The 21843-nt window shown below is 45.4% G+C and overlaps 1 protein-coding gene across 1 annotated transcript in view; it reads left to right on the top strand.

The window, feature by feature from the left end:
* The window catches only part of GNAI3 (G protein subunit alpha i3), a 123934-nt gene that overhangs the window by 62072 nt on the left and 40019 nt on the right, over positions 1-21843 (top strand). The window contains exons 3-5 of the mRNA XM_082246186.1: positions 5735-5876; positions 5974-6131; positions 17856-17984. Of these exons, the coding sequence (XP_082102312.1) occupies positions 5735-5876; positions 5974-6131; positions 17856-17984 (429 nt within the window). The remainder of the gene's footprint in view (positions 1-5734; positions 5877-5973; positions 6132-17855; positions 17985-21843) is intronic.

The following is a 21843-nucleotide window of genomic DNA, read 5'->3' as shown; positions in this document are numbered from 1 at the left end:
TTGATAAGGTTCCTAAAGAATAAGATATACAAATATATTGTTTTCTGAATGACTTTATACACTCAGTTCAACGCTAAAAAAAAAAAAAAATACACTATATTGTCAAAAGTATTGGGACGCATGCCTTTACACGCACATGAACTTTAATGGCATCCCATGTCTTCGTCCGTAGGGTTCAATATTGAACTAGCCTAATTTTTGCAGCTATAACAGCTTCAACTCTTCGGTAGGCTGTCCAGAAGGTTTAGGAGTGTGTCTTTGGGAATATTTGACCATTCTTCCAGAACCACATTTGTGAGGTCAGGCACTGTTGTTGAATGAGAAGGCCTGGCTCGCAGTCTGCGCTCTAATTCATCCCAAAGGTGTTCTGATTCTGTTCGGATTGAGGTCAGGGCTCTGTGCAGGCCAGTCAAGTTCCTCCACCTCAAACTCACTCATCCATGTCTTTATGGACCTTGCTTTGTGCACTGGTGCAAAGTCATGTTGGAACAGGAAGGGGCTATCCCCAAACTGTTCCCACAAAGTTGGAAACGTGTAATTGTCCGAAATGTCTTGGTATGCTGATGCCTTAAGAACTCTCTTCACTGGAACTAAGGGGACAAGCCCAACCCCTAAAAAACAACCTTACACCATAATCCCCCTTTCACCAAATGATTTGGACCAATGCACAAAGCAAGGCTGATAAAGAAATGAATGAGGAACTTGACTTGCCTGCAGAGACCTGACCTCAACCCGATAGAACATCTTTGGGATGAATAAGAGCGCATATTGCGAGCCAGGCGAACATCAGTGCCTGACCTCACAAATGCACTTCTGGAAGAAGGGTCAAACATTCCCATAGACACACTCCTAAACCTTGTGGACAGCCTTCCCAGAAGAAGGGTGGGCCAACTCAGTATTAAACCCTATAGACTAAGAATGGGATGCCATTAAAGGAGATGTACAGCCAAAGCTTGTTTGGCTTTACATCTCCTATGGATCACAGGAGTACAGATTTTTACTGCACTCCTGTGACCCGTTTTCAGTAGAGAGCGGTCTGAATCTGCGTCATCACGACCATGGAGTTGGGATTCGCCAGGTGCCTGGACCGACACCTGACTCAGCTGCTGAGAGCCTGAGCTGGGCTCTCCCCGTCACTCTACAGCCCAGCGCTCCAATGACCGAGGAGGGGGGAAGAGCAGAGAGCTGCTGACTGACAGTCAGCAGCTCTCTACATCGGGGAGCTGTCTAAACGGAGCAATCGGTGGTGTTCGATCGCTCGGTTCTCAGTGCAGAGGCACCAGGGGACCGATGCTGCATCTGCCTAGGTAAGTGTAAATGGGGGGGAAAAAAACTAATCCCATACATCTCCATTAAAGATCATGTGAGTGTAAAGGCAGGTGTCCCAATGCTTTTGACAACATAGTGTATGCAGTGCCTTGCAAAAATATTCACCCCCTTGGCATTTTTCATGTTTTGTTGCCTCACAACCTGGAATTACCATAGATTGTTTGAGGATTTGCATCATTTAATTTACAGAACATACCCACAACTTTGAAGATTTTTTTTTTTTTTTATTGTGAAGCAAACAACAAATGGGACAAAATAACAGAAACAGTCAATGTGCATAACTATTCACCCCCCTAAAGTCAATATTTTGTAGAGCCACCTTTTGCGGCAATCTCAGCTTCAAGTCGCTTTGGCTAAGTCTCTATAAGCATGCCACATCTTACCACTGGGATTTTTGCCCATTCCTCCTTGCAAAACCGCTCCAGCTCCCTTCAAGTTGGATGGTTTGCGCTTGTGAACAGCAATCTTTAAGTCTGACCACAGATTTTCTATTGGATTGAGGTCTGGGCTTTGATTAGGCCATTCCAACACATTTACATATTTACCCATTTCCACTCAAGTGTTGCTTTAGCAGTGTGTTTGGGGTCATTGTCCTGCTGGAAGGTGAACCTCCGTCTTAGCCTCAAATCATGCACAGAGTGGTACAGGTTTTGCGCAAGAATATCCCTGTATTTAGCACTATCCATCTTTCTCTCAACTCTGACCGGTTTCCCAGTCCCGGCTGCTGAAAAACATCCCCACAGCATGATGATGCACCACCATGTTTCACTGTGGGGATGGTGTTCTTTGGCTGATGTGATGTGTTGGGTTTGCGACAGACATAGCGTTTTTCTTTGATGGCTGAAAAGTTCAAATTTAGTCTCATTAAACCAGAGCACCTTCCTCCATACATTTTGGTAGTCTCCCACATGCCTTTTCACAAACTCAAAAAGTGCCAATTTGTTTTTTGCTGAAAGTAATGGCTTTCTTCTGGCCACTCTGCCATAAAGCCCAACTCTATGGAGCATACGGCATTGTCATCCTATGTACAGATAATCCAGTCTTGGCTGTGGAACTCTGCAGCTCCTCCAGGGTTACCTTAGGACTCTGTGCTGCCTCTCTGATTAATGCCGCCCTTGCCCGGTCCGTGAGTTTTGGAGGGCAGCCGTCTCTTGGCAGGTTTTCTGTTGTGCCATGTTCTTTCCAGTTGGTTATGATGGATTTGATGCTTCTCCTGGGGATCATCAAAGATTTGGATATTTTTTTTATAACCTAAACCTGACTTGTACTTCTCAACAACATTGTCCCTTACTTGTTTGGAGAGTTCCATGGTCTTCATGGCAGTGTTTGGTTATGCCCCGTACACACGTGCAGATTATCTGAAGACTTTTGTCTGCAGACTTACCAAAACCATATAATATGAGGTCAAACCTAAACACTTGCAATTTGTATACAATCCGGCAGGCCCTTGCACTACATAGAAAAGGTAAATCTGAAGACAAAAGTCTTCAGATAATCTGCACGTGTGTACGGGGCATTAGTGATGCCTCTTGCCTCTGGGGCCTTTCAAAAAAGGTGTGTATATGTAATGACAGATCATGTGACACTTAGATTCCAGACAGGTGGACATCATTTCACTAATTATGTGACTTCTGAAGGTAATTGGTTGCACCAGAGCTTTTTATGGGCTTCATAACAAAGGAGGTGAATACATACGCACATGCCAATTTTCTGTTTCTAAAAAATAGTTTTTTGTATATATTTTTCTCATTTCACTTCACTAACTTAGACTGTTGTGTTCTGATCCATCACATAAAATTCAGATTAACAAAATATTGAACTGAAGGCTGTAATGTAACAAAATAGGTAAAAAGTCAAGGGGGGTGAATACTTTTGCAAGGCACTGTATATACCAGTGTTAAATAAATGACACCAATAGTAATAACTATACATAATTGAATGTGAAATCGTGTGCAAATGAAGATTAAAAGTCCTTTAAAAGTGACTCAGCAATGTAACATATAAAGAAGAAGAACAAAGTCTTCTTAATCCCATGAGAGCATGCCCCTAGCGCAATGCCTGTGAAGCCTATCGGCTATTTTTAGTATAGAAGTATCATTTCCATTTCTTAATAAACCTTGCTAGACATTTTTCCACTATGAGAGCATTTCTTGCATTTTGTTTTTGAGTAACATAGGAGACACACTCTCATGTCCATTGGTTGGAGGAAGTTGTTGGTCTTTGAGTGGGATCAGTTGGTCCCTTGAAGCAATGTTAGACCTTTCTGTTTGAGTAGGGATCATTTAAATTTGGTAAGGAGCTGTAGTGTACGTTCTGAACCGGGTGCTCTTGTTTGAAGCCCTTTGGTATAAGAACTTTCTTCACTACACATGGTGTTTTCTTTATGGGATTAAGAAGATTTTTTTTTATTGATGTGCTTCACTGCGGAAGTCACTTTTTAAGGCCTTTTAAATAATTTTTTTTTCTTTGGATCTTCATTGCCCATGATTTTGCATTCATTTTTTTATAGTTATTACTATTGGTGTCATTTATTTAACACATATATAGATTTTTTTTTTACCACTGCTCTTTAATCCTTTACAATATACACCACACTTGCCTCCTAACAAAACCTGATCACTTGTTAATACCCTGTGTGTAAGGGCTCTTTCACACGGTCCGCCTCCGTAGGCGGATCCGTGCTGCTCAGCGGGGGATAGTGAACACAGATCACCACTGAGCAGGAAGGTTACATCTCCCTCTCTGCTCTGTGCGCGGAGAGGGAGGTGACAGAGCCCCATGCATCTCTATGGGGTATCCGATACGATCCCCTGGACGGATGGAAAATAGGGTTTCCATCCGTCTGGATTTCACGGACAGGATCGGATGCGGATGGCAGCGGGTGTGAGCGGACATGTCTCCGCTGACATCTGCTGCCCCATAGGGATGCATGGGGGATCCGATCAGATCCGCCTAAAAAACTGATCATCGCTCATGTGAAAGGACCCAAACTACTTTTTTTTTCCATTTAGTGGATGGATTTACAGTTTTATTGTCGTACAGTTTATTTCCTCCAGTGGTCATTGTCCAAAAAACCCTTGTTTTTATCTCTATGGTGCATCTTAGGAAAGCTAACGTATCAAAATATGGAACATTCTCTTCATCAGCACCACTATGACAACTTGCGCTTTCCTCCTTGCGTTCTTTTTTTTTTTTTTTTTTTTTTTTTTTTTGCAGCCATGTGGAAACCTTCATAAAGCTCTCAAATTACTTAGAGGAAGTAAATTCTTAACTTTTTTTTTTTTTTTCTTTTCCCTGCAAAGTAAATGCATAATGTGCTAGTATGCATTGCAACTTACCTGCAACAAAGCCCGCGTTGTCCCTGCTGCCAGCCCCATCCATGTTCACCCGTCTTCCTTCCGGGTCTGCGGACTCCGGCTGTATTACCAGTCACGGTACAGAGCTCTGAAGAAATTGCACGGGCGGCCATTTCTTCAGAGCGCATGCCCTGATGAAATTATAGGCTGCATACACTGTAAATATCTCCTAAACGCCATGCAAGTTTAGGAGATATTTACAGCACCTATAGGTAAGCCTTCATTTAGGCTTACCTATAGGTTAAAGTAATTAAAGAGGGTTTACAACCACTTTAATGAAAATGAAAATCAAATATAACCTCCAAATACAATAGGGCCACTAAACTATATATGGTGCAATGCAAGGTACTGTCCCCTCTTTTTCTGTATTCAGAGGTCAGTTGTATGTTCGTTTTGAGTGTCCAAATGGCAGGGAAAGTTGCTTTATACGCCAATAGTAGTTCACCTCCACCATAATATCCCCAAAATTTTTATGCCACCAAAAAAAGGAGAGCGAGACCCACGCCCTTTAAAAATTCTTTGCTTCTTCACTTTCTGTTTGGGGTAAGGGCTTTGCAGACATTTTTCCACAATATCTTCTGCAAAACCCTGCCTAAATAATTGCTCACTAAAGGTTAAAGCTTTTTTTTTTTTTTTTTTTTTTTTTTTTTTTTTTAAGGCTAATAAAGTAAAACACACACAAGTACCTCAGGCACGTTTTGACGTGTTTTTTAGAGGATAAAATCTGCCCTTGGGCATAAAGAACATAATGGATTGCATCTAAATGCAAAGTGTGATTTAAACAATTTAAAAACGTGCATTTAGAAAATTCCTATAAACTCCTATAACCGCAAGTATGTTACTGAGCGTGTAAATGAGACCTTAGCAATCCACTTGCATAGCACAAATGGGCTGTTCTACTCGCACATGGTTTTCCAGGTTTCAGCATGAAATTACTGCTAGCTTGGTTAGATTGGTGTTGGGATGAGTAAGGCAGTGCTCATGTCTATATTTACCTGTTTAAGATGAAGAAGTGTGCTTATACGTGTAATGCTTTTGTTTTTTTTTAGGATTATCCACGAAGATGGATACTCAGAGGAAGAATGCAGGCAATACAAAGTGGTCGTCTACAGTAACACCATTCAGTCTATAGTAGCCATAGTGCGAGCCATGGGGAGGCTGAAGATTGATTTTGGCGATGTGGCTAGAGTTGTGAGAGCCTTTTATCATGTTTTTCCCTCATCTGTCATTGCTTTAGATAAAGCACAACCCATTATTTTTCTTAATTAATTTTGCCTATTTTTTTTAGGATGATGCCCGTCAGCTGTTTACGTTGGCCAGTACAGCAGAAGAAGGTGTTCTGTCTCCAGAACTTGCTGGTGTTATTACGAGGTTGTGGAAGGATTCGGGCGTACAGGCATGTTTTAATCGATCTCGGGAGTACCAGCTTAATGACTCTGCCTCATAGTAAGTGAGCAGTGGGTAGTGCGTGATTCATATTTGGTGCCAGGTTCTCATGGTGAGTGATAGGACCTGGTTACTGGTTGGCTCCTGCCAAGTAACTCGTGCCTAAAGATTGTTTACTTACTAGCCACTCACTTCAGTTGCACACTGCTTCATCCCCTCTGAACCCTTTTCGGGTAACAAGTATGGGCTAGAGATCCACAAAAAAATCCTACTGGAAAGATTAAACTTAAATTTATACTATATATACAGTGCATCCGGAATGTTTTCACAGCGCTTCACTTTTTCCACATTTTTTTTTTTTTTTTATAGCCTTATTCCAAAATGCATTGAATTAATTTTTTCCTCATAAATTCTATAAACAATACACCATAATGACAATGTGAAAGAAGTTTGTTTGAAATCTTTGCAAATTTATTAAAAATAAAAAGTTAAAAATCACATGTACGAAAGTATTCACAACTTTTGCCATGGCACTCAAAATTGAGCTCAGTTGCATTCTGTTCCCACTTTCTACAAATTGATTGGAGTCCACCTGTGGTAAATTCCGTTGATTAGACATGATTTGGATAGGCACACACCTGTCTATATAAGGTCCCACAGTTAACAGTGAATGTCAGAGCACAAAAAAAAGCAATGAACTCTGAAGGAATTGTCAGTTGGCCTCTGAGGCAGAATTGTATTGAGGCACAGATCTGTGGAAGGGTAGAGAAATTTTTTTGCAGCATTGAGGTCCCAATGAGCACAGTGGCCTCCATCATCAGTAAATGGAAGAAGTTTTGAACCAATAGGACTCTTCTAAGAGTGGGCGGCCCAGCCAAACTGAGCGATAGGGGGAGAAGGGAGGTGACCAAGAATCCGATGGTCACTCTGACAGAGCTCCAGCATTTCTCTGTGAAGAGAGGAGAACCTTCCAGAAGAGCAAGCATCTCTACAGCACTCCATCAATCAGGCCTGTATGGTAGAGTGGCCAGACAGAAGCCACTCCTCAGCAAAAGGCACATGACAGCCCGCCTGGAGTTTGCCAAAAGGCAACTGAAGGACTCTCAGACCATGAGAAACAAAATTCTCTGGTCTGATGAAACAAAGATTGAACTCTTTGGTCTGAATGGCAAGTGTCATGTCTAGAAAAAACCAGCCACAGCTGATCACCTGGCCAATACCATCTCTACAGTGAAGCATGGTGGTAGCAGCATCATGCTGTGGCAATGTTTTTCAACTGCAGGAACACAGAGTAGTCAGGATCTAGGGAAAGACAAATGCAGCAATGTACAGAGACCTCCTTGATGAAAACCTGCTCCAGAGTGCTCTGGACCTCAGACTGGGACAAAGGTTCATCTTCCATCAGGACAAGGACCCCAAGCACACAGCCAAGATAACAAAGAAGTGGCTACGGGACAACTCTGTGAATGTCCTTGAGTGGCCCAGCCAGAGCCCAGACTTGGACCCGATTGAACATTGCTGGAGAGATCTGGAAATGGCTGTGCACCGACACTTCCCATCCAATCTGATGGAGCTTAAAGCGGAGTTCCACCCTGGGAAATTTTTTTTTAATAAAAATACCCCCGGGCTAGTACATTCCACAATGGCTAGCCTCTGATCTGTCCCAGGTTGCACTTACCTTTTAGAAGAAATACTTACCTTGAAAATGTATTGTCCAGCGCTGCCATCTCAGGGGTGGGCAGCTTGAAGCCAGCGCGATCCTCTTCTGTGTCCTCTTCCGTCTTTCATCGGTCCCACGATGCACTGCACCCGCCCGGCCGTCACTTCCGTTGCCGCAGCTTCATCCCTGCACAGCTTCTGGGCATGCCCAGAAGCTGTTTAGCAAGGTATGACGGCGCCTGCACCGGAACTGACGTTGGGGCCGGTGCAGGCGCATTGATTCCTGGGAGCGATGACGTTCAGCTCCCAGGAATCAATGCAAGCCAGGAAGTGACGAATCGCAGAGGGGAGGAAGAGGAAGTAAGGCAAGTATATTTTCTTCTAAACCAGGTAAGTAAAAAAAAAAAAATTGCGATTATCCATTTGTTTTTCAGGTGACCTGGAGCGAGAAGATGGAGGTAAGTATAATTTTAGGGTGGAACTCCGCTTTAAGAGGTCCTGCAAAAAAGAATGGGAGAAACTACAAAAAAATAGGTGTACCAAGCTTGTAGCATCATACTCAAAAAGAGTTAAGGCTATATTTTGTGCCAAAGTGCTTCAACAAAGTATTGAGCAATGGCTGTGAATACTTTTGTACATGTGATTTATTTATTTATTTTTTAACAAATTTACAAAGATTTCAAACCAACTCCTTTTACGTTGTTATTATGGGGTAGTATTGTTTGTAGAATTTTAAAGGAAAAATTAATTTAATCCATTTTGGAATAAGGCTGTAACATAAAATGTGGAAAAAGTGAAGTGCTGGCAATACTTTCCAGATGCACTGTAGGTTTTACAGTTTTTTTTTTTTTCCCCTCATATTGGCATCTGATTTAGCATGTCCTTCATCCCTCTGGAGCCATAGATCACTGATATGTTCTGTAGCTGAAATAACAGTGGCAATTGACTGTTACCCGTGATCTGTTTATAGAAAAGATTAGGGCAGAGCTAGATCTGTTCTGCTGCCTCACCAATCCAGTAGGATTAATACTTTTTGCATCATTGACCTGGGAAAAGTATGCTAATAAGGAGCTTTGCTTTTGCTCTGATTTCACCTGCTGCGTACTTGTTTTATGTCAGCATTGAAACCAGAGACAGCAAGGTAGCATTTTCCAATACAAGTTGTTATTAGAAGCCTTCATTTTTAACTTTAACCACTTGCCGACCGCTAACATGGAGCGTACTGCGGCAAAGTGGCTCGTTCCCGTCCAGCGACGTAGACCTACATCGCTGGACTCCTCCCCCTGTAGGCGGCGCTCGTTTTCGCTGTTTTCATTCACAGCGGGAGTCGGGCCAGGGGAGGAGCAGCGGCGATTGCCGCTGCTCTGCCCCGATCGTCGGGGAATCTAGTGAGGAGATCCGCCCGCCTGTGTAAACAGAGCGGGCGGATCTCCATAGTGACAGGGACTGACAGATCGGAGTGTTCAGCATAGCTGGACATCCGATCTGTCCTTCTGTCACTCAGTCACCCCCCCCCCACACGTCAGTAAGCACCAGGCATACATTAACCCCTCCCTCTCCAATAAAATTAACCCCTTCACTGCCAGTGTCATTTTTACAGTAACAGTGCATATATATAGCACTGATTACTGCAGTAATGTCACTGGTACCCCCAAAAGTGTCAAAAATGTCAGTCAAGGGTCCGATCTGTCCGCCGCAATGTTGCAGTCCCGCAAAAAAAATCGCAGATCTCCGCCATTACGCGTTAAAAAAAAAAAAAACACCAAAAATGACAGAAATCTTTCCCTTAGTAAACGCAATAACTTTTGCGCAAACCAATCAAAATACGCTAATTGCAATTTTTTTTTTTTTTTCCAAACATAGGTAGCAGAAAACAAATTGGCCAAATATTTAAAAAAAAATTGATTTTTACATTTTTTTGGGGGGGAATTTCATATAAAAAAATGTTAAAAATATTATTTTTTCAAAATAAACGCTCTTTTTTTGTTTATAGCGCAAAAAGTAAAAATCGCACAGGTGATCAAATAGCACCAAAAGAAAGCTCTGTTTGTGGGGAAAAAAGGACGTAAATTTAGTATGGGTACGGCATCACATGACCGCGTAATTGTCAGTTAAAGTCGCACAGCGCCGAATCGCAAAAAGTGGCCTGGACGGAAGACAGCAAAATCCTCCGGTGGTTAAAGTGAACATGGTGCTGATTTACTAAAACTGGTGAGTGCAAAATGTGGTACAGCTGTGCATTGTAGTCTATCATCTTTCATCAGTTCAGCTTGTTCGATTAAGCTTTGACAAAAAAAAAAAAAAAATAGAAACTGATTGTTTTTTATGCAGAGCTGCGCCATATTTTGCACTGTCCTTTTTTAGTAAATCAACCCCAATGTGTGTTTAATAAAGAAGTAAGGGTAAAACTTTTTCTTGATTTTTTGTATAGAGTAATGGAGGGATTTGACCCATCAGTGGGGATATAGGGAGATTTTCCGTCACTTCCTGCAAAAACAGGAAGTGAGAGGAAGTAAGGGAATCCCTGTTACCATTTGCAGATTTCCCCTCTGTTCTGGTGACAACTTAAAATTTGGTATTTCTCTATCGCTCATTGACAGACGTAGTCCTCGGTGATACAGCACCTTCGGGTTATGTTGCCTCCACAGGAGTAGGACTAGACAGGAAATAAAATGCTCTGGCCACACCCTAGGGGCAGTCCCCGAGGGTATATCCTCTCTCTCTCTGCCACAGCAAATCAGTTTTTTTCTGTCTAGTCAGGAGTAAGGACCTAGATACCTTGCTGGGATCTTCGGTCCTGGCAGGATTTTTTTCTTAAGATTTTTTTAGACAGCTTTTTTCTCCAGTGTTCCTGTGAGATCTTCAAGCAAGAAAGCTGAACTGGGCGACGGGCTGGATGTTGAGATCCGGTGGTCGCCCCAGTTCAGCCTACGAGCACGTGCAGGCCATAGCTCCGCGCTGGGTCGGCCGCGACAGAGTCCCACTGGAGGGACTGACCCCGCGAGTTAAACGTCTCGCTGAAATGCCAAGGACCATGAGTCACGGCGTCCGTATTGGTCGACAGCCCTCCCGCCCCGGTGGAGAGGGGTACTGTCAGGAGTTGGTGCTCGCCTGGTTCCGGTATGGTGAGTAGCATGTTCCCCCTTTTCCCCTGACGGGTCTTGTGGTGAACGCGGGCCCCTCTCTGTATGGTAAGGATGAGTTCCCCTCTATCCTATAACATGGCACAGATCCCCCTACTTTGAGTGTGATTTTATGTGCAAAAAGCCAGGAGGCTTGGTTTGGGAGCTGACAATCTAATTGTAAACATGTTAAAAAAGATTGTAATTAGTGGCAGTATGGGTATCTTACTGTGATAATATAAGTATCCTACCAGTCAGTAGCCACGGACATGTAGACTGCTTTCCTAGTCAAGTCTCCAGCGATAGCAGGCCTTCCGAACGGCCATGCGGTCCGCCAGGGCCGGTACTGCCGACCAGGCTAAATCCCCATGTAGAGAAGGTGTTGTGATGCTCTGCAGTCACGCCGCTATTCGATACTAACCGCCTCCATTGTTTGCTAGATCGCACGAGGCCGCCATTTTGGCGTAGCCTCGTGTCTCCAGCATGGGGGCGGCCATGTTTGAGGTGATCCAAACACCTCGTGGAGCTAGGGGAGGCGCCGGAAGGCGTGCAGAGGGGCGGAGCCGCCTCCTTTCTTCCTGGGCAGCCAGCCAAAAGACTTCCTGTTTGTGAACACAGCGCTGTAACCTGTTGCAGTGAACTCTGAGCATCAAGTGGTGAGCCTGGGGGTCTATCTCTCTCTCTCTCGATCGATAGGGATCCCTAGCAGGTAACACTGAGGGGCTTTTGTGGCGCTGGGGGTCTGAAAAAAAAAAAAAAAAAAAAGTTTTTTATTTAAATTTGAATTGTATTTTCCGGGAAATTACTGGAATAATCATGGACCCTGCCACACAAATACCCCCACCTGTTTCCCTCGAGGGGGCCACGGGACCCGCCGGTGCACAGAGTATGGATGCATTTACAGCAGTTTTGGAGTCTTTGGTGGCTCGGGTGGAGGCAGCCTGTCAGGGACGGGGGTCAAGAAAGCGACCCCCGCCTACCCCTATATTATCTGACACCTCTGACTCAGATTCAGAGATGATCACTGCAGCTGCAGGTCCCTCTGCAAGGGCTGTTATCTCAGGTAAAGCTCCCTCAGACAGTGAGGAGGACGTTCTTTCTCCCGCTATAATTCAGGAAGAAGCATTGGTGGACGCACTAGTTGTGGCGGTGCGGGAAACCTTAAGACTTGAGGTTTCACCGGCAGAGGCAACTGAAACAGAGATTCCCTTTGGTACTAACAAGCCCATTAAAACGGTGAAGGTTTTTCCTGTACCCAAGTGTTTTGGTAATAAAATTAAAGGAGAATGGGAGCATTCTAAGCGTACCTTTACTATTTCCAAGCGTATTGCTAGACGCTATCCGTTTGAGGAATCCCTCATTAAGAAATGGACGGTACCACCAGTGGTGGATCCACCTATTTCCAGGCTGAATAAAGCCACGGTTATCCCAGTGGAGGACACTTCGTCCTTTAAGGATCCGGTGGATCGAAAGATGGAAGCGGAGTCCCGCACTATCTTCTCCCTGATAGGGTCAGCATTTAGACCAGTAATTGTTATTGGTCTAGTTTCCCAGACACTAACGGAATGGGCGAGATTGGTACGCCAAGACCTAAGGGGAAAAGATATCCCCCAGGGAACATCTGATTTGATGGAACAGATTATACAAGGGCTACAGTTTGTCTGTGACGCAGCCTTGGATGCTACCCCCCTATTAGGGCATGCATCTATGTCAGCGGTAATCCTCAGACGTGTGCTGTGGTTAAAATGCTGGTCAGCTGACCTAGGTTCCAAAAAGACCTTGACGAATCTCCCCTTTCAGGGGAATCGCCTATTTGGGGCCACCCTAGATGAAATTATTAAGGACGCCACTGGGGGCAAGAGCACTTTCTTGCCACAGGCTGCTAAAGCTAAGGGACCTCGCAACAAGCGAGAACCTTTCTTTACCGCCCATAAAGGGTTCGTACGCCCGGCTGGAACAAGCGGGAAAGGCGAGACTCCTCCAGGAGGGTTCAAGAAAGGCTGGTCGGACAAACAGAGGACCGACTCAGCCAAACCCGAAGCAAAGGATTACACAGCCTGAAGGTGCGCCCCCACCCGGGTTGAGGGTGGGGGGACGTTTTCACCGGTATTCAGGACATTAGATCGAGCATCGACTACTACTACCGGTGCGATTCTTCCCTTCCAACATTTAAGTACTACAGGGAGCGGTAGTCACCGTTCCCTGAATAGATCTTTTCCTTTACCTTTTCCTAAGATTAGTCTCTATTCCCCACAGGAATCGGATCTGGTTGACCAGACAGACCAAGAAGCCTCTAGCCGGGTGACTTCGGTCCCTGAGGTTCAACCAGAAAAGATCACCGTTCCTGATAGGAATCAGGTATCTGATAAATGTGTGGGAACAGAAAACGACCAGACTTTCTCGGATGGTCGGGGCCAGATAGCTCTAGGGACGCCTGGTTCAGATCCAGTCAGCAACAGTGGTCCTAGAAATTCTAGGCTGGTCTCGTCAAGCCGGCCTGGCCGACTTGGACATGCTAGTCGCAGACGTTCCGTGGGAACTTCGTCTCAGGGAGTGTCTGTGGTCTCAAGGACCAATCTACCATCGTGCTTTACAGTCGCTGGTTTTAATGGCCTGGCCATTGAGACCCAAGTACTGAAGGACAGAGGGTTGTCAGCTTCAGTCATTCCTACCCTTATTAAAGCAAGGAAAGCGACTTCCAGCAAGGTCTATTATCACACATGGAAGACTTATATTGCGTGGTGCGAATCTTTAGGATTTCCTCCACGTACCTATTCGGTGACTCGAATATTGGCCTTTTTGCAAAAAGGGGTTGAGCAGAAACTAGCCTTGAGCACCATCAAGGGTCAAGTTTCAGCATTAGCAATCTTCTTTCAGAAACCTTTAGCTACCAAGTCCTTGGTGCGGAATTTCATCCAGGGGGTGCGGCACCTGGCTCCACCAGTCCGCGCGCACTTACCGCCCTGGGATCTTAATTTGGTTTTGTCGGTTCTACAGAAACCTCCCTTTGAAAACATCAGGGAGATTCCCTTGCTTACTTTATCCCAGAAGGTGGCCTTCTTGGTGGCTATCACTTCTGCTCGCAGGGTGTCAGAACTGGCTGCATTATCATGCCAGTCCCCATACCTAGTGATTCATAGGGATAAGGTAGTACTTCATCCTAAGCCATCCTTTCTTCCTAAGGTGGTTTCAGATTTTCATCTGAATGAAGATATTGTACTACCTTCCTTGTGTCCTCAGCCCAATCATCATCGGGAACATGCGTTGCATTCCTTGGATGTGGTTCGGGCAATCAGGGTATACCTGAAAGCTACGGAATCATTCCGTAAGACGGATTCACTTTTTGTGATCACGGATGGCCCCAGAAAGGGGTTGCCTGCATCTGCCGCGACTATTGCCAAATGGATTAGACAGACGGTGGTACAGGCTTATTCTATTAAGGGTCAGAGTCCTCCGTTCCCTGTTAGGGCGCACTCCACTCGAGCGCTCAGTACTTCCTGGGCCTTTCGCCATCAGGCGTCAGTGGTCCAGGTATGTAAGGCGGCCACCTGGTCTGTCGGTACATACCTTTACAAAATTTTATAAAATTGATGTGATGGCATCGGCGGATGCCTCTTTTGGCCGCAAAGTGCTGCAGGCCGCAATTTGAGGAGACCGGCGGTCTACCTCGAGGGTTTTTTTCTGTTGAAAAATTTTTTTTTGTTGAGTCTCATCATTAAGGATGAGCATTGTAAACTTCTAGTTGGCACCGGTTGGGCCTTCTAGATTTGGATTTGATTTCCATTTTCCCACCCCTCATTTGTGATACTGCTCTGGGACTTCCCGAAGGTGCTGTATCACCGAGGACTACGTCTGTCAATGAGCGATAGAGAAAAATGGATTTTTGTAAAATCTTACCGTAAAATCCTTTTCTCTTAGCTCATTGACAGACGTAGTACCCGCCCCTCTGTTTTTGAGTTGGGTTGGGTTAAATTCTCTAAACACTGCTTTTGTGACATAACTGATTTGCTGTGGCAGAGAGAGAGAGGATATACCCTCGGGGACTGCCCCTAGGGTGTGGCCAGAGCATTTTATTTCCTGTCTAGTCCTACTCCTGTGGAGGCAACATAACCCGAAGGTGCTGTATCACCGAGGACTACGTCTGTCAATGAGCTAAGAGAAAAGGATTTTACGGTAAGATTTTACAAAAATCCATTTTTTCTTTAACTTTCGCTCTTGGTGATTATGTAAATAGGATAAATAGAGAGGGTGCATCTCCCTAACAGGGGTGCAGACAGCAATACAAAAACTTGACAGGTGTTGTAATCCCTCTCTGCTATATCCAAAACTAAAATGTTTTCCCATTAGCTATACTTTAATCCCTTTACGACCACGTAACACGTGTGTGTGTGTGTGTGTGTGTGTGTGTGTGTGTGTGTATATATATGCATGTATGTGTGTGTGTGTGTATATATTAGTGATCGACCAATTATCGGCACCACCGATATATCGGTGGCCGATATGTACTTTCCCCGATATATCGAAATTGGCCTTTGGATTTGCCGCTATTTCGGGAAAGTGCTTGTACCGGAGTGATGCCTGCAGCTAGAGGCATCACCCCGGTACCGGCGTCCATAGACGACCATCCGCTGTCTTGTAATGACAACCGATGCGGCTGAGAAGCTGCTCAGCTGAAATTCCAAGGAGTGGGAGGGGACATTCCCCCCCCCCCCTCTCCCGCCGCCTTCCGCGCCTCCCGTCCCACCGGGAGACCCGGGCATCTTACCTGCAGGGCCGCCGAAGAGAAGACACCGCATTCGGCTCTGACTGGGTCTCCATTATTTTGAATTTGGCGGCGCCGAGTACCCGGAAGTGATGTCATGACATGACATCACTTCCGGGTACTGGCGGCGCCGAAATTAAAAAAACTTACAGCATTCAAAACAGCCAAGCGTGGGCATTTTGAATGCTTTTAAGTGCAAAGGAGGGGTTTAGGGTCTTTTAGATCCCCCGATCCCTCCACCACAGTACCTGTAGACATTTTTAAAAAAAAAAAAATTTTAACATCCGAAAATATTGGCCAATACCGATATCCGATGACCAAAATTTCGCTATCGGCATTAAAAGAACGATATTGATCGATCAATAGTAGATAGATATAGATATTGCTCAAAAAAACACTTTTTAATCAGAGTATAGCATCAAGTCAATTAAACTAATGGGATATTGATCTGGTCAGTTTAGTTGAGGGGTTGTTAATCAGTTTCACCTGCTTTGGTGTTAATGAAATTAACATGTGCACTAGTTGGGAAACAATAAGACCACCTCCAAAACTGGAATGGTTTTACAGGTGGAGGCACTAACTTTTTTTTTTTACTAGTTTTGCATTTGACTAGGGTCAGTGTCACTACTGGTAGCATGAGGTGATACCTGGACCCTATAGAGATTGCAATATATATATAATATACTCCACACACAGCCATTAATGTCTAAACTGAAGTGAGCACACCCCTAAGTGAAAATGTCCAAATTGGGTGAAATTAGCCATTCTCCCTCCCGGTGTCATGTGATGTTAGAGACCTTGTGCTCTTCCACCTTCCATTTGAGGATGCCCCACAGATGCTCAATAGGGATTAGGTCTGGAGACATGCTTGGCCAGTCCATCACCTTTACCCTCAGCTTCTTTAGCAAGACACTGGTCATCTTGGAGGTATGTTTGGGGGTCGTTATGTTGGAATACTGCCCTGTGGCCCAGTCCCTGAAGGGAGGAGATTATGATCTGCTTCAGTATGTCACAGTACATGTTGGCATTCATGGTTCCCTCAATAAACTGCAGCTCCCCATTCGTGGCAGCACTCATGCAGCCCCAGACCATGACACTCCCACCACCATGCTTGACTGTAGGCAGGACACACTTGTCTTTGTACTCCTCCACTGGTTGCCGCCACACACGCTTGAAACCATCTTAACTAAAAAAGTTTATCTTGGTCTCATCAGACCACAAGACATGGTTCCAGTAATCCATGTCCTTAGTCTGCTTCTCCTCAGCAAACTGTTTGCAGGCTTTCTTGTGCATCATCTTTAGAAGGGGCTTCTTTCTGGGACGATAAACATGCTAACCAATTTGATGCAGTGTGTGGCGTATAGTCTGAACTTTGACAGGCTGACTCCCCACTCTTTCAACCTCTGCAGTAATGATGGCAGCACTCATTCATCCATTTCCTAAAGACAACCTCTAGATATGATGCTGAGAACGTGCACTCAACTTCTTTGGTCGACCATGGCGTGGCCTGTGCTGAGTGGAACCTGTCCTGTTAAACCACTGTATGGTCTTGGCCTCTGTGCTGCAGCTCAGTTTCAGGGTCTTGGCAATCTTCTTATAGCCTGGGCCATCTTTATGTAGAGCAACAATTCTTTTTTTCAGCTCGTCAGCCTTGAGGTGCCATGTTGAACTTCCAATGACCAGTATGAGAGAGTGAGAGCGATAACACCAAATTTAACAGACCTGCTCCCCATTTACACTTCAGATCTGGTAACACTAACGAGTCACAGGACATCGGGGAGGGAAAATGGCTAATTGGGCCCAATTTGGACATTTTTACTTAGGGGTGTACTCACTTTTGTTTCCAACGGTTTAGACATTGACTGTGTGTTGGGTTATTTTGAGGGGACAGCTAATTTACACTGTTATAGAACCTGTACACTCACTATTTTACATGGTAGCAAAGTGTAATTTCTTCAGTGTTGTCACATGAAAATATCAAATATTTACAAAAATGTGAGGGGTGTACTCATTCTTGTGAGATACTGTTTTTTTTTTTCTCCATCCCAAAATGAATCCTCAGGTTGCAACAATGATGTTGGAAAGCAGTGTCATTTGAATTTCTAGTGATCACAAAACTGTGGAATTTTCCAGTTGTCAAGCAAAGAAAACCTAAAGTTCAGTTTTGATAATGACCCAGGCCACTTAGTTTTTTTTTTTTTTTTTTAATGTAACCTTTTATGTATGCTTTCTTTTTAAAAGCTACCTGAATGATCTGGATAGGATCTCGGAGCCCAGCTACGTTCCCACTCAGCAGGATGTGCTGCGAACACGGGTCAAAACAACGGGTATTGTGGAGACACATTTCACATTTAAAGACCTTTACTTTAAGTAAGTCACTGTTTGTATTTTCTGTAGGGAGTTGTAGTTGATCCCTAATGCTCTTTGTTCTTTTAAGTTTATTTAGTTGCTTAAAAAGACACTAGTATCACTAGCGCCTTGTAAAATCCACTTTCTGACCACTTTATACTTGCCTGTTAAGGGCTCACGAACTGTTTCTTCCTCCATTGCAGCGGTCATCAGGATTCCCAGTTATCAGCCAATGTTGGAGCTTAGAGGGAGCAGTGACATCATGTGATCATGCTTGTTTCCATTTGTCACTTTCCACACTAAATTATGCTCCATCATAGCTGGAAAACACAGTGGGGGACATTTGTCATTATAGTTTCTGACAGCAGGGTTTCTTACAGCAGTACTGTTGCAATGTTAAAATGGCTTGCAAAATACAGCTTAATTATTCTGAATGTGATGTTTTGCCTACCTAAATCTGTCGAAGAATAGATTTTGTGACAATCGCAGCAAATGGTTGCAAATGGCATATACCTTGTGTCTGAGGCAACAGATTTCCTCATTGTCATGCTCCTTTTTTTTCTCTATCGTCCATTGACAGACGCAGCTCTTATGCTTCTTATACCATTGGGTTTTGCTGCCCCTACAGGAGTAGTACTAGGCAGGAAAAAAACGTTTACCACGCTTACGGGGGCTGTCCCTATAGGCATAACCCCACACACCCTGCTCCAGCATACCAGTTTGTTTCTGCCTAGTGAAGGAGTAGGACCTAGGTTTTCTGCTGGGACTTCGGTTTCAGTTTTTAATTTTTTTTAAAGAATATTTTGTTTTCTTCTGCTAGTGTTCAGGGGGATTCCTCCTGGTGAACTAGAAGCAATTGCCGGCTGAGGTTTCGCCTGGATAATCTAGGTCCTTAAGGTCTTCCAGCCTGACCTACGAACGTGAGCACTAGGCCTCGCCACGACAGAGCCCCATTTTGGATGGGGACGAGCCTGAGAGTGGATGTCTCGCTGGGACATGACAACCTGCAACGCTCTGAGTCGCAGCGTACCTCTCAGCTGGCAGCACCCCCACTCCGGTTGGGAGGTGGTCTGTTCAGAGCGGTCTCTGTGGGCATATCCCTGCGCACTCTGCTATCTGCATATATTAATAGGGGACTCCGCATACTGCGCTCAGCACTCTTAAAGAAACAGTACACCTGTTTTCTTTTGAACTAATTATGGAGTTCCAGGCAGTGATTTCACCCTCAGACCCCCTTAGTGCGAGTACCGGACCTTCCGGATCGCAGTCGCTGGCTGCGATTTCAGCAGCACTGGAAAGCGTGGCGACCAAGGTCGATTTTGTGATGAAAAAGGTTAATAGCCGGAAACAGCCGCTGCCTTCACTGTTATCGGTGGGGTCCTCTGATTCAGAGGCTGATATGGTCACCACTGATGCCCCCCCTCCTTGAGGGATCACTGTCCTCACAATCGGATGGTGAAGAAGACCTGTCCTCTTCAGCTGCAGCGTGGGAAAGTGCTTTGGTGGAAGCCCTGATTTGTTTCAGTAAGGGAAACTTTAAAAATGGCAGATGAGCCCACACCGGTAGGGACGGGTGTCCTTTGGCTTTCCTGGGAGAGCGATTATTTGGTGACTCGCTGGATGAGTCGATCAAAGGTCCAACTGGTGGGAAGAGTACTCTTCTGCCTCAATCCTCCAAAGGTAAAGCACCCCGTAGTAAGCGGGGGCCTTCTTTCACCGCTCATAGACAGTTTTTTCATGCCTCAGGAGGGCAAGAAAAAGGGAAGCCGTTTAGGGCTTCTGGGGGGGCTAAAAAGCCATGGTCAGGCATGACCAAGACCACCCAGTCCAGTTCTGCAGACAAGTCCTCTTCAGCATGAAGGGGCGCCCTCACCCGTTTCTGGGATGGGAGACGTCTGCGCTTCTTTCAGGAACCCTGGACTTCTTCATTCAAGACAAATTAGTTCACAAACTGATTCGTTCCCGGGTACAAGATCGAATTTCGGCCCCGGCCGGCGGACTGTTTTTTTCAGTCAAATCTTCGCCTTTCTCCAGATCGTTTGAAGGATCTCCGAGATGCAATGCAAGATCTCCTTGCTCAAGGAGTGATTGTGGCGGTTCCTCCGCAGGATCGCTTTCAAGGTTTCTATTAAACCTGTTCACGGTGCCCAGTAAAGAGGGCAAGGTGAGTCCAATCCTGGACCTCAAGGCTCTGAACAGCTTTGTGCGGGTGCAGAAGTTTCAAATGGAATCCATTTGGTCGGTGGTAGCGTCTTTAAATCGGGATTTTCTAGCCTCCATCGATATCAAAGATGCTTATCTATCTACACATCCTCATCTACGGGGGACACCAGCGATTTTTCCGCTTTGTGGTGTCCGAGGAGCATTTTCAATTTGTGGCGTTGCCCTTTGGTCTCGCTTCCGCTCCCAGAATCTTTACCAAGGTACTGGCCCCGTATTGGCCTTGTTGCGCCAAAAAGGATTGCGATCCTGGGATATCTGGACAATCTCCTATTGAGAGCGGACTCTCACTCGGCTCTGTTGGGCGACCTGTAAAATACAGTTCAGACCCTTCAGGAATTCGGGTGGACTATCAATTTAAAAAAATCTGCTCTGACGCCTTCAGTGAAGTTGGATTATCTGGGGCTGACTCTAGATTCCGTCTTGACGAGGGTCTTTCTTCCCGTGGAAAAACTTCAGAAGTTGCAGGGAGTGATCCGGTTGCTGTTGGAAACCGATCTGTCCTCACTACGGACTTGCATGAGAGCCCTGGGTCTGATGGTATCCACCTTTGCGGTGGTTCAGTTTGCTCAGTCTCACTTGAGACCTCTGCAAACAGAGATTCTTGCCAAATGGAACAGGGATCCACAGTCTTTAGACATAATGATACACTTGGGCCGCCTCACAAGGTCTGCTCTATCCTGGTGGATCCAGTCACCAGCATTGTGTCAGGGCAAGTCCTTCCTACCACGGTTTTGGATGGTGGTCACCATGGACGCCAGCCTGTCAGGCTGGGGTGGAGTGTTGGGGAAGCTCTGTGCCCAGGGGACCTGGTCAACTGAGGAATCTTCCTTACCGATCAATATTCTGGAGCTCAGAGCAATCAAGCTTTGTCTGATCCACTGGGCGAAACGGCTACGCGATTCTCTGGTTCGGATCCAATCGGACAATGCCATGGCTGTGGCTTACATCAATCATCAAGGGGGCACCAAGAGTGTCCTGGCGGCCAAGGAGGTGGCCGAGATTCTGGTATGGCGGGAAGACAATTTTCCAGCTCTTTCCGCAGTCCACATTCTGGGAGTGGAGAATTGCAAGTGGATTACCTGAGCCGTCGGGTGCTGGATTAGGGGAATGGTCCCTTCATCCGGAAGTGTTTCATCTCTTATGTGTCCGGTGGGGAACTCCGGAGGTAGACCTGTTTGCATCTCACCTCAATAAAAAAGTGCAGGTTTGTGGCCAGGTCTCGGGATCCTCTGGCCAACGCCACAGACACCTTGGTGGTTCCTTGGAGCCAGTATCGGCTGATCTATGCCATCCCTCCAATAAAACTCTTGCAAAGGCTTCTCCACAGGGTGGCTGTAAAAGGAATTCCGGTTGTTCTGGTGGCCCCAGACTGGCCTCGTCGGTCTTGGTACATAGACCTAGTAAAATTGGTTGCCGATCCTCCGTGGAGACTTCTGGGGGAGGATCTGCTGTCCCAGGGACCGATCTTCCATCCTGCTTTACGGTCACTGGCTTTAATGGCATGGCTGTTGAAGGGCAGGTGTTGAGAGATAATCTCTCTGAATCTGTGATGTGAATCTGTGATTCCTACCCTGTTGAAGGCTAGGAAAGCGACTTCTAGGAAGATTTATCATCGTATGTGGAATTCGTACATTTCATGTTGTGAATTGCTGAAGTT

Source organism: Pelophylax lessonae (assembly GCF_965119305.1).
Source record: "Pelophylax lessonae genome assembly, chromosome: 2".
Classification (NCBI taxonomy): domain Eukaryota; kingdom Metazoa; phylum Chordata; class Amphibia; order Anura; family Ranidae; genus Pelophylax; species Pelophylax lessonae.
The sequence above is the reverse complement of the archived record's forward strand: the minus strand, read 5'-3'. Positions and strand labels throughout refer to the sequence as shown.